At 40.9% G+C, this 13,421-nt stretch overlaps 1 protein-coding gene across 1 annotated transcript in view; it reads right to left on the bottom strand.

Moving 5' to 3' along the window:
- Positions 1-1,863: 1,863 nt before the first annotated feature.
- The window catches only part of NFATC2 (nuclear factor of activated T-cells, cytoplasmic, calcineurin-dependent 2), a gene marked incomplete at its 3' end in the record, with an annotated part of 56,158 nt that continues 44,600 nt past the window's right edge, over positions 1,864-13,421 (bottom strand). Inside the window, exons 7-9 of the mRNA XM_010014181.1 lie at positions 5,069-5,124; positions 4,016-4,142; positions 1,864-2,559 (exon numbers count right to left, since the gene is read on the bottom strand). Of these exons, the coding sequence (XP_010012483.1) occupies positions 1,864-2,559; positions 4,016-4,142; positions 5,069-5,124 (879 nt within the window). The remainder of the gene's footprint in view (positions 2,560-4,015; positions 4,143-5,068; positions 5,125-13,421) is intronic.

The following is a 13,421-nucleotide window of genomic DNA, read 5'->3' as shown; positions in this document are numbered from 1 at the left end:
AGCAGCAAACAAAGTGGCTTTTCAGTTCAAGTCCTGAACATTTCAGAATGAAATGTTTTGTGAAGTCCTAAAGTAAATCACAATTCTCCAAGTCACACTTCCAGCTAATGTAAACTTACTGAGGTCAGTAAAGAGACTGCACGTGACCAATCTTGCCTGGCCTGACTTGGGTGGCATAATTGATAAATTAATCTCTAGTTGAAATCAATTCAAGATGATCCAGTCACGCCAGGAGAAGCCTGGAATTTCATTATTAACTTGATGCTATTCTGCCTAACAGCTTCTCTAAGCACAGAGGTCAAGTACCTCCCTTGTGAGCTATGCTAGAGTTAGATGTTACCAGCCTGATTCAAAACCCAATAAAATTGATTTTGCAGTCCATTCTGGGAGTTCATTTAAATGGACATAGCTTGACTTTGAAGTTTGCTAGCTTTCACTTGAAGACTCTTTCTTTTTCTTTTTTTACAAGGTTTGTACCAAATACTTTTAGAAATGTGGAAGAATTTCTCAACTTCTTGTATTAAAATTACCTTAAAACAGAGTGTTCAATTTTACTATTAGAAATACTATCTTGCTTTGTTATCATTCCCCATTCCCTGAATGGGAAGTGGCTTTTACTTAGTTATTTTCTTGCAGATCCAGCAAATCTCCTATATCAGCCACTGCTAAAACCAGATTCAACATTTCTCTTCAGACAAAGGGACCAGTAAAAACTCTCTAGATCTTACTGTGATGGCACCGAAGCTACATCAACCACATCTCAAACACAGACTAAAGGAGAAAACCATCCAAACTCTACTCTGCCCACAAAACCAGCAATAAAGACTGCACATGATACAACCACAGGGCACCCAGTACCTAAGTTGAAGAAAGTAAAGCTTTCATGGGCATAATTTCACAACTCTAGGTAAGGGCAGTAAAAATCCCAAACCACTAGGAGCTTACAAAGCACATACTGGTACACATTCACAAGATCAAACCATGCATTCAATTGCCTAGACTGAGAGGACAGCAGCAGTGAATATATATGAAAATCAGGTCTGTAGTTCATGCATAAGAACACTCTATATTTGCAGCAATACACCCAGCAACCTCACTCTGTTCCCAAGAAAACTGGTGTCGGGTTTGCTACTGGCCTTTATGACTGCAGTGTCCAGCTGCACGATTAACTTTGCATTAATTTCCTCTTGCAAGGAACGTACTTTAATAAAAAAAACCAATCAACCAGACTGCCAATAGCTGCCTACCTAAGAATAAGCAGGGTATGTTCAAAGAAAGCTTTACTCTAACTTACATTCATTCCTAAAGGCTAAATCTGCTGGCTTACAGCAAAGAAACAGCATTGTTTTACTTATCAATGTCCTACTGTTCATCTAGAACATCTGCAATAGTTTTGCCTGCAGCACTACCCCATTCATTACAGGCCTTGATAGACTGTTCAATGGGCGTTTTTTTTTTTTTTTGGTACAAAATGTACAAAAGCATTTTACAAAGTGGACTTTGCCCTGATATGAATAATAAAAAAATAATTTAAAAGTGCATTTTGTTTCAGATTCTCCATTTTCCAAACTAACAAAATGGCAACAGCTTAAAACCTGACAGTTTGCTCCATGGCATGAAGCAAGACAGCAGGGTTTCTGCAGAACACTATGTTTTTTGCTTGGTTGCCAAAGTGCATTGCCATCCACCAAAAATGCTGTTGATGAAAACACTAAACTGCAGCACCACCGAAGAGCAGAAATCCACAACCATCAAAAGGAGGCCACACTGGTTTTGTGCCAAGGAATAGGTGGGATTTTTAAGCCCTAAACTTCCCTCCTCGCTCCAGCCAACTAACCCTTACTAGAAAAGAGTGGTGCTTACCATCATCCAGATATGCCTGGTCCAGATTCTGTTCCTGTTTAATAGTGACTCCAGCTGGTAACACTTCTTTCTGGTCACTAACCGGTGGTCCATTTTTTGCTGCTCGCTGGCCTGAGGCTGTCTGCTGCTGGATCACGGTAGGATATGAGCTTGGACTCAACCTTTGTGCTTGACTGACCTGGGGCTGGCTGGATCTTGCAACATTGGACGTAAAATTTTCACAGCACATGATGTGCTGAAATTCTTGGTGACTTCCACACCTCAGCTGCTGGTTGGTTGGAGAGTAGTGAATCACTGGAGAAGACTGCTGGTTGCCTGGAGAGTGGTGGAGCACCGCTGAAGTTTGGCCTGGAGAACCAGCATGCACGAGCACTGACCTATGGGCATCTGAAATAGCAACTGGTGTAGCCATCAGATTGGATTGCTGGTAGCCCAGTTGGCTTGGGCTAAGGCTCTTGCTTCTTTGGTATATTACAGCGGCTGGATTCTGCTGATGGTATCGAGAATCAGGAGAAGAAAGGCCTGAGCGCAACTGCTGGCAAGGAGCCATAGTGGCCACAAGACAGGAAGGGGATTCGGTGACCATTGTATGCTGTGAATAGTAAGGCTGTGTTACTGTTCCCAGACCACTGTGTACTGTATTGCAGATTAAAGCTGGATCATAGTCATCAATGGGCTCTGTTTTGATTGATGGTACTAGAACAAAGCATGCAAAGGATATTATTCGTAACAAGCTGATAAGAAACAGAGGTTTTCCCTGAAGTAATAAGAGATATAAGCTATTTACGAGATTTGCATGCGCAAGCTTGTATCTCCCAGGCATTGAGTTTAATAAATCACGTACATGCAATCACGGCAGTCTCTCTTGAAAGTACTCTGTACTAAGAGGTTCTTGAAAATCTTCAACGAACTATTTAACCACAGATTTCTAATGTTGAAGAATTAACTACTTTAGCTCACATTTTAATTCATTTAAGGAATAAACAAAACATAAGCAAAATAAGAACTAAGGATGGGTGTTTCATGTAGTACTTCCATCTCAAAGGAAGTCTGAATAAATAGAAATCCCATGACATATACAACTCCTCATTTTTCTGTCAAACATTTAAATAGCGACCAAAGGCAGAGTTTGAACTATTTTAGAGCTTTCCTTTCAGTTCCTGCACATAACTTCCTCCATACTGAGAGGTGAAGACCTTTCTGACACCATCATTTAAAAGACCATGATTTAATAAGAGTTGTATGAATCTTGGTGTGTTCATGAAACATGGTTCTTTTTTGGAAGTATAAGGATTCCTTCTCTGAAGTAGTCTATTTTAGAGATCATGTGGAGATAGTATTGTACTTTTCAATACTATTCCATAGCAGAACAATTTAACAACTATACAAAACCTTCACGTTGGTGATACCCTATATACAGTTCATAAATTCAGAAAGAGGACCACAGATTTTGAGGCTGGAGGAGACTAAAATAAGAATGAGGATAAGTGTCCTTAGAAACTAGTCAAGACATCATTTGAAGCTTGCATAAAGTCTGGTACTGTTATTTTATGCTTTCTGGTTTCCGCAAACACAATACTCTGATTTTCTCACAATATTTTTCTCCCAGCCAAAGCTGAGAAATTCTGGGAATCTCATTAGTAACTCTGTTGCATTTATTGTGACATAGCTCACCAATTCCCAAGAGGAAGAACATCAGAAAAGCATTCATATTTTTCTCAACCAGCCTCATTCTGAAGAATATATATTGCTCATCTTCCTCCATACCAAGCCCTTGTTACTTTCACAGATCTGATGTTATCTTACTGCCCTACATGTCAGCTGGGGAAGGCAATGCTTATGGTTTTCACAGGGTCACATCATGTCACAGACTGAGTCTGTTCCCACTGAGGCTGTTGGCAACCTTCCATCAAGTGAATGGAGCAGCATCAGCCTATTGCCAAGATAACTGTCCCCTTAAATTTATGGAAATTCATGATCATAAATCACATGCATCCTTAAAACCAAAGAGTTGTTGAGTGCTTAGCTTCACTCAGTTGAATCAAATCTGTAAAATTCAGATCCTGAAATAACAGCAAGAAAACAACATAACAGAAAATACAATCTTGCTCCTGAGAACTAGGCAATGACTTGCTCTGTCCTTGAGAATTACCTGGGTGATAGGTAAAATGCTGGGGTTGGCTTCTTTTTCTTTTCCCATTGATGACATAGAAATTCACCTTCACAGCTGTGCGAATGTGCTTGTTACGGTACTCTGGTATTTCTACAAAAAGCATGCTCTGAAACAACAAAAGGTGACAATGTAGGATTAGTAACTGAAGCTGACAGGAGATTTTGTGTGCATCTCCCCTGTTATGTGTTCAGACATAAAGGAAGAGAATCCTTGCTATTCATCACTATAAAGAAGGGTATAAGAAGGAAGGAAAAAAGGCAGATGGTGAAAGACCTGAAGATTTTTGGTACTAGGAAGCTGGTTTCTATGTACTGTATCCTCTCTTGTACTTGACATTGTCCTGAACTTGGAGATAGAAGTCTCAACTACAAATAAAATACACAGAATGGAGATAAATCTGGGAGCACTGTTAATCACACTGTGCTTGATGAACAAGTCTGTACTGCAGAGTTCCCTCTTCCTGTTAGAATAAACTTCATTATTCTATAGGCTTTTTACTTATACACAGACAGATCCTGCTTCCGTGGAAATTAACAGCAAATCTCCCATTCTCTTCCGCAAGGGCAGGCATGGCCTATGGCAATGTAAGTGCTCGCTCCTAAATATACTGAACAACTACAGTAAGGTCCCATTAAGCAACGTGAACAAAGAGGCTCATTCCCTTGAAAGATTAATGTTCATTTTAAATACTGTAGTCCAAATCCTGTCCTGCAAAGTACAGAGCACCCAGGACTTCCATGCAGGCGAAAGGAAGTCAGGACAGCCAGCATCCTGCAGAGGACTGGGCTGATACAATAGAGTCTTCTGCAAGAACACAAAATCTAGCAGTTATTCAATTTGCTGTGGGTTATTGCTAAATGAATAGTTTCTTTTTGCAATACATTTACTGCTGAAGCATTTGACATTTGTTCATCACAGCAGTAAGATAGATGCTCTTTCTGCTTTTGAGAAGCTCTTTGAAAACTGCTCCCTGAATACAACTTGCTGTCTGAGAAGCTCAAGGAGAGGACATCCAATGTTTTGCATACTTACAGGCTGGCTCTTATCTTTGTCCACTGTTGCCTCCATTTCCCAGATCTGCTGCCCATCTAGAAGAATATCACAATATTAACCTCACTGCATTTATTTTTATTTTTTTTAATCATAAAGCTTGACTTTAAAATGGGAAACAAATTAAGGGTATCAAGTTAGCAAAGCTCTCAAAATGGACTTAATTTAAAGCACCTTCCCTAACTAAAACCAATAGTATTTAATTTAAACACATCACTGAACACTTCTTTTGCCAGGAAAAAGCTTATATACATATTAAGATTAAATGTTTATGTAGAAATTAGCCAAACCAAGGAATGAAATACTTAGCACTGGTGCAACATGTGCTTTTTACCAGACTTTACTTCAGCCAGCTTGATTGATGGAGGGCATCAGAAGGTCAGGTCCCATTCGGTCAGCAGCTCAGCAAACTTTCTGCTATTTTAAGCTAAGACCACATGGCTTCCCACCAGTGTGGCAAGTTGTGGAATGGGTGAGGAGCTGAAGGAAGGACTAGCTAAAAATCCAGATCTTTTATGGCATGCATAGAGATGGAAGCAAAGAAAGTGGGTTACTTCAGGAATGACTTCTAGAGATGCTGCACAGTGGCACTGCCAGATGCTCTGAATTGTCACAGAAGCATACTTTTTTTCTAGTAGTTCAACAAGGACAGATTCTTACCTTATGGGTAATTGGGAAGCCAGCTATATAGGGTGCTTGATTTCTGTTATGTGTGCCTTCTTACTATCTATACTCTTATATGTGCAATATGAAACCTCAGCTCATGATAACTAGCAATACCTCTCCTCTAACCAAGGAACAAGCCCAACATCTCCAACAGTGAATCAATGCCTCAGCACTGCCACCACTGCAGGCTGTGACAGAGTGCCACCAGCACTCCTAAAAGTCATGATAAAGCACTGAATATTCATCATATCCAGTGTAAAAGCACCTCATTGCATGTGTGACAGCCTCTACCACTGAACCACTGAGAGTCTTTCTGCTCTTAATTACATCCATGCAGCTTGTCTCCATCCCGAGTTACACAAAACTGTATTTATAGAGGAAAATAAAATTTGATCCTCTTGTACGGAATACAACCCAAGTAACTCCCTGCTATAAGAGTACATCAGCAGTGACAGGATATTTGTACACAGACGGGGTACTTCATCTGGCTACAAATACTTCTTAAATCTACTGTTACCTACACTTCCAGAAACATCTTTTAGCAATGCCTTCCTCAATGCTTTTTTTTATATATGTTTTTTTTAATCTCTACCCCTTTGATTTTTATATTCTGCTGAGCCTTTTTGCCAAGCACTCTGTAGAATAAAAATACTGATGGGGAAAAAAGCCCTGCCTCATACCTTTCTGAAAGGTTGGCTTTAAAATTAATAAGGAACACATATCCAAACGAACCAACGTGACTTGAAATACTGCAGCTGCAAGGCTGGTGTTTGCTTTAGAGAGGGGGAGGCAGCTCCCAGGCACATTTCTGCAGGGGATCCCCACAGACTGCATGCCCAGGTCTGGCAGGACTGGGATGGAAGTCTCCTAAAAACAGTCCTTCTCACAGGACTTTGTATTTTTCCCAATTCTTGGAAATCCTGCAAGAGCCGCTTTTGTCTTCTGTTATTTTAGTACTTCTGCTTCTGGCGAAAAGGGAAATGAAAGAGTATTTTTAAATGCATTTTGCATTTTTTCTGTTGTTTTCCTCTTTGTCCTCCACTCCATGCAGACAATGAGCTGACAGATGTGCTCAGCTCCCTGGGATGCCTCTTCTTTAACAGGGACTTGAGCTGCCTCAGCTCCACATCCCTTCAGCCTGGGTGTCCCTCCCAGTGTGCCCACCGCCTCCCCAGCACCCCACACCTTAGACACCTCTGTTATGTTTTGGGGCCCACACACACAAGGAAGAGAAAGGTTCTGCCTGAAGCCATCACCAACAGCGAGCTCCTTCCTGCCCTAGAATGGTTTGGCTCCCCAGGGTGTCTGGGCAGGGTGCCTGGCTTGTGCTGAGGCACAAGTGGGCACACAGTGCTGGCTGGGCCTCCTCACCCCCAATCCAAGGAGTGTGGAGGCAACCAAGGAATGGCTGGAGGTTTGGTTCCATTCATCAGTTACCTGTGAGGGAAACCCTCAGGGGGAGAGAACGCCTGGCCTCCAACCCCTCACACCACTACTACCAGAGTGTTGCAGTGCAGGGAAAACCACCAAATAATCTGACTTCTCTTTCTTTAAGTGCTTCAAGTTCCCCACAGTAAGTCAGTTGTCTTTTCCACACTAATAGGTGGATTAGTGATGGACCGCCAGAACAGAGATGGCCTAAGCAAGCTGTGTAGTTAGAGCCGGCAAGACTCTCACCTGATGTGGTGTTTAAGCCCTTGCATCCCAAAGGACCACTGTGCAAGGGAATGGAAAATACATATTTAACGATAAGTATTCACTCTGGCCACTGCTCTGGACTGCCGAAGGTTAGATCTATACCCCTATTGACGCAGCGAACTCTTCACCATTGTTGAAATGGTAAACACAGAGTCATAGAATCATTTAGATTGCAAAGGACCTTGAAGATCACCAAGTCCAACAATTAACCCAGCACTGCCCAGTCCACCACTAAACCACGTCCTAAGCATCACATCTACATATCTTTTAAAAACCTACAAGGATGGTGACTCTACCACTTCCCTGGGCAGCCTGTTCCAGTGCTTGACAACACTTTCAGAACACCTTGGAGAAGGAAGAAGCCAGCAAATACTGGGCGTTTAATCCAGCAAATAGTAAATGCATTGTCTGATGGCAACGCAGTAAATACTTAATGGGGAGATTTCTATTCTAGGTGATCTTTGTGAAAAGAAACCATTATAGTGTGGGTTAATGAACTTCCCCATATCTCCAAAATATAATTTTTTATACCTCTCTGAGGAAAAGAGAAGGAAAAAGGGAACAACAAAACATGTCATAAAATAAGAGCTCTGATAGAGATACACATCAGGAACTGTCTAAGCAATGCAATATGAAGATGTCCTGACAACAAGGACAGCCAAGCGGAAATATTTGACATTGGTTTTCCTCCAGACAGAATGTTTTCATCTTTGTTTCTGTACTGCTAAATTCAAACGGTCTGTGCAGATACAACAGCACTAACTTCACAAAGAAGGTAGAAATCAAAAGGATTTGTTGGTCCAAAATGCATAAAATAAAGGACAAAGTCATCTGCTATATTCAAGAGGCCTGTGAAGCAGATGCAGCCACAATCACAGTGGATTTGATTTAGTAACAGAGCCACTGAAATTGCACTAAAAGCTAATGAAGCCAACCATAAAAATCAAATGATGCTTAGACTCAGTCCAAAGTCTGTGGGGATTAAGAGTATGAACAAGAATAAACCCAAACAAACAAGAAATAAATGTATTTAGGGTTATCATTCTAATGATGATAGATGCTCGTTTGGATATATTCATGCTCATGGCAGCTACACAGGTTTCTAAAAAAATCTGTCAGCAGCAGCAATCCCTGTTCTTTAAGCATGAAAGCCCTGTTGAATATAGCCACTCTGCAGCTCACGCCCTGACCTTTATGCTTAAATATCATGATGTGGCTCCATCTGTCTCACTGCTTCACTTTAGCTTGAGACAATCATTTGCTTTTCCTTTAACCCCTCTGGATACAGACATTACAGTGAGCTTTAGGCGGAAGGACAAGAGAGGCTGTGAATAAAATTAAAAATACAACTGCATTCAGAAATATCTCTCTACTTTAACCTATCGTTTTTGCTGGTAATGAAAAGAAATCTTTTGATTATGCACACTCAGAGTTAATGGAGAACAGGAGGAATAAATCGAGAAATCTAAGGCCCATCCGTAGGACAATTCAAGGAATTTTTGAACAGAGAAAACTTGTACCAAGCTGTCAACACAATTATCATCTTTAGAATGTGCATAAGTGAGATCTTAATTTTTTTTTTTAGGATGAAATTAAAATGGATGTTTGAAGAAAGTCTTCAAGAAAAATGGGATTTTTATTGTAAGGATGTGCCAAAAATCATAATGCATGATAGTAGAGAACAACCCCCACTACGTGTGTCACAACGTGGGTATACCAAAGTAGGCCCTTTTCTCCAGTGCCAGTGCTGCAATCCAGGTGGTGCTTAAACACTACAGATGCATTTTACTTTGAGCAGGAGGCTGTGCTCAACAACCTCATGACACAGGCAGGACAAATGACTGACCCCCTCCCTGCTTGCAAACCAAGAATATTAAGCCCCAACTTGACTAATAACTTAATCTAAAGCCTACAAGTCCAGAAAGTTGTTTGTTGCATATCATTCAAACTGCTTCAACAGCGGAGAGGTAAGAGAACTGCCAAAAACCAACAGCATCATTTTTGCTGGAGTACTGTAAAAGCATGAGCACGGACAAGCAGAGAACGTGTGCTCTGCAAGTCGCATCCAGCCCTGGGCTGTCCTGACAGTGATATGTGCCAGCCAGAGGACTGCAGGGAAGTTCCAGCACATGTGTGGATCACACAGGAACTTCATGGCACGTCCACGTGTGTGGTGTGTCTCAAATTCTACCTCTGCTATGGGGAATTCAATCCACGCCTCTGAAAAGAGTAGCAGTTCCACTAAAGATGATAAAATATTTCTGGATTTAGACCCTGAGGACTTACCAGCCATGGCTGCCTCATGAAATATTTTTACTGTTGTGGTTCCCTGCTCATTTAATGGTTTGTCTTAGTTGGCAAGTCTTTAACACCACAGGTCAGTGAAATGTTCAGGAAATAGAGATTTTTGTGCTGCTTCAGGGCTATGAGACTTAGCATTAAACCCTGATGAGCGATCTGATTGTGTCAGCACTCTTTGACAGAATGAATGAGTTGTTGGAAGAAAGTAATTCTACCCTCCCTAACTCAAACTGTGATCATACCAAAAGTCTTGCTTCAAACTTTGGGGAAAATCAAAATGTCAGTCTGCATTAGGAACGTTTTAGGTGATTCTCTGCAGCCCCTTACAGGCTTTTTTTAATTAGCCAATTAAAGGTTTTCTGAACCAGTTACAACCTTTACACATTATTCACGGTCCCTTACTCATGACTTTGGGGTCAGTAACTAGCAGAGAAACAAACTTACTACTTTATTTGAACAAGCATGACCGATGGACTGAGAGGTTCAGGAAATTTTCTTTGCAGTTCTCTCCAGTTGAAGACTAAGCATACAATTGTGCCGATTCTGTATGTGATTCTGTGCCTGCATGTGATTTTATGCCTGAAAATGTATGTTGCTTTTCAGTCAAGCATTACACAAATTACTTAATGAACAACCTGTTACCTTTTTCCCAGGCAGCAAACCACACTAGTTCTCCAAAAAAACTGAGCCTGGTAGCTAGTGGGACAGCTGCTCTGAATACACATTTCTGCCAAATTCCCTTTGGGCTTGCAATCAATTGTCCCTTTTCACAGTGTTTCTTGGAAGGTCTTCCAAAAAACCACGACAATTATATCTGTCAGCTTTTATCAGTAGACACAGCATCTCTGGAAAACAGTCAAGGGTTTTTAAAACCACCCCAAGAACAAAGTAAGCAACAATGAATGCTTTCCAGCAGAACACACACCACTTCTGGGATGCGAAAACCTGATGGGTAGGGGAATGCTCACACAAAGTCTCTGCTGCTCTTTCCAGGGACAAAGTCTGATTTCAGCTGGGAAGTTACTGTATTTCATGTCAGTGCAAGGTTGCTCATCATCTAGTCCTAAGCAGTTGTGTCTTCCTAAGTATTTACTTCAAACCTTAGAGCAAACACAGCATAGATGAATTTAAAACTCACAAAAGTAGAGCTACTGAGTTTTTCACTGAGCCCAACTTCCATGGATTTCTTTTTCTTTCTAAAACAAGACTGTCCACTGCAGTTAATGAAGCTCTGTTTATGATGAGCTGAAGCCAGTGCCTTCATTTCACTGAGGACATAAGTTTGAGTCACCAAGGCCAAAGATACAAGTCAAGGTCTGGGAGGTAAAAGGCCAATAGATTAGTCATCTGCTACCCAGCCCAGCCCCAAATCTGACATTTTGCACAGTGAGAACGAACAAGTCTAGAGGAGATTTCTCCCCATCTATTGTTGAGGAATTCAATTCACACTAAAATAAAACATAAATACAGTAGTTGAGTAGTGAAGCAGCAGGGGCAGTCTGTCATTCCAGAGCTCTTCCAAATGATTCCTTATGCCAATTCATCAAAATAGATGCCTTGGTTTTTTTTAAGATTATATGTGTGTTTGTGTGTGTGTGTATAAATTCTTAAACAAAAGCTCCTCTCAAAATAAAACCACTGGGAACCTCCATGTAATAAAATGAGTCACACCAGGATGCGATGACTAAGTGGGAGAACAGGGAATTCCACTCCCCATGCCAGCTTTCTACATGATCAATTTTCTGTCAACAGGTGATGGGAGCTCATCTCTCTGCCTTTTGTTTATTCCAGGAATTATTATTTTTTAATATTCTCTTTAAACAATTAAGATTCAAAGTTAAATAATCAGGACCAGGCATACTTCCACTAGGCGCCCCCATAGTAAACAGTGAGCCAGGGAATCCAGGCCAGTAGTGGCTGCCTGTGTTAATAAGGATTTACCAGCTGTAAAATTCCAAAATCTTGTGTCATACAGGGAAACCTTCCAAAACACTGGATTCCACCCTGTCTCACTGAGTCTCTAACAGCTATGGCAACTCCGTTTCTGCAGCCGCACACTTTTGCACTTTTGTGTGTGGGATCCTTAGATTTTTTCCTGTTTTGCAGTGTTTTTCTGGGATTCCTTGTTTAATGTCTGACAATTGCCCCATGGGACTACAAGAACACCTGGGGCAGGCAGCACATTTCAGCCATGGGGTAAACCTGGGGGCACAAAGGATTGCTGGATTTTCAGCAGCTATAATAGCAAGGAAAAGCAGAAGGTATCGCATATACCCCAAAGCTCTATCATTTGCACAGCAAAAAAGGACAAACTCTAATCCTCCTGATTAGCATTTGTTACTCTCCAGTGTCCACAAACAGTGGGATTTGCTGAGACACCTTCCTCTTTTGCTTAGAAAGAACAAACAAAGATCCATAGAGAACAAAACCTCCCTGATCCCCCCTAGTTCTAACATGTTTTTGCCAAGAGAACTACCAAGCAGGCCCTGTGCTCCACACTGCAGCTGCCTTACTCTGGTGCTCTGCAAGGCACAAGAAGGTATCATTAACTTGGAAGGTGATCACCTTTAGCTAATGCAAAAATCAGGTGGGCCTCTGGACAGTGATATCTGTAATTTATCCCCTGGTTCATCCCATCGGTCTCCAAGTTTAGAGTGGAGAAGATATGCATCCAGCCTGAAAGGCTGGACTCCAGCCACAGACTGCGTGAAGCAGACTAAACCAAACTACCAAGAAAATAGCAAGATAGCAAATTTATTTCATATACTCTGTAGAACCTCATGTATTGCAAACAAATTGAATCACTTAGGATTACAGCACCACTCCTACTTTTGCTAACTCTATAACTATTCCCAGCTATGCTTTTTTCCTTATCCTTTCCCATTAAAAGAAACAAACAGTTTCTTTTCCCCAGATGCTGGGCTTTTGTCTTTGGTTAAAATACATCAAAAACCTACACTGTAATGCATGTTCAGCAGTGGATTGTGTTTGTGACTGAGTTATGACCCTAATTCTAAAATATCTCCCATTCCTCTCAATCCTCCATAACTTAATCCATCTATTTCAGTTGATTAATTTAGAAATTTAGTGAGAGAACTTGGAGCTTGAATTAAATATTTAAAGTTGTTGACTGGGGTCAAATAGAAAACATCTCTTTTGGATGGATCTGGGAAAAAATGAAAGGTTTTTAGTATCTTATTGGTGCCTTTGTTATCTTTGCCTGAGAAAAGTGCATTATTAATTTTGCATCATTAAGTTCAAAGAGACAGTTGTTGAAAATAGTTTGCTATTTTTTGCATTCCTTGGGAATTTTTTGATCATTCATTAACTGTCAGATTACTAACAGGCTTCAAGTTCCCTCTTTGGGGCACAGTGAGAAATTTCAGACTTGACACAACAGAAAAGGGGAACGTGGCTGTGGACAGTCTTAACAATTTCATTTCACATTTCCCACAAAAGACCTTGAATACTATTATCAGTTTTGGGCCCCTCACTACAAGACTTTGAGGTGCTGGCACATCTTTTCTAGGAGCTGTGATTTGCTTTTAACTTTTGCAGGAGAGGTACAGGAAGATTGATAGCATCACTGGGTCCAGCTTATTGTGCTTTATAAACAAGACTTTTTCTAGAAAGTGGAAATTCCAAACCCAGAAAGCACTGGTGTGTTTAT

Source organism: Nestor notabilis, unplaced genomic scaffold, assembly GCF_000696875.1.
Source record: "Nestor notabilis isolate BGI_N333 unplaced genomic scaffold, ASM69687v1 scaffold5085, whole genome shotgun sequence".
Classification (NCBI taxonomy): domain Eukaryota; kingdom Metazoa; phylum Chordata; class Aves; order Psittaciformes; family Psittacidae; genus Nestor; species Nestor notabilis.
Note: the sequence above shows the minus strand (reverse complement) of the source record. Positions and strands in the feature narration are given on the sequence as shown.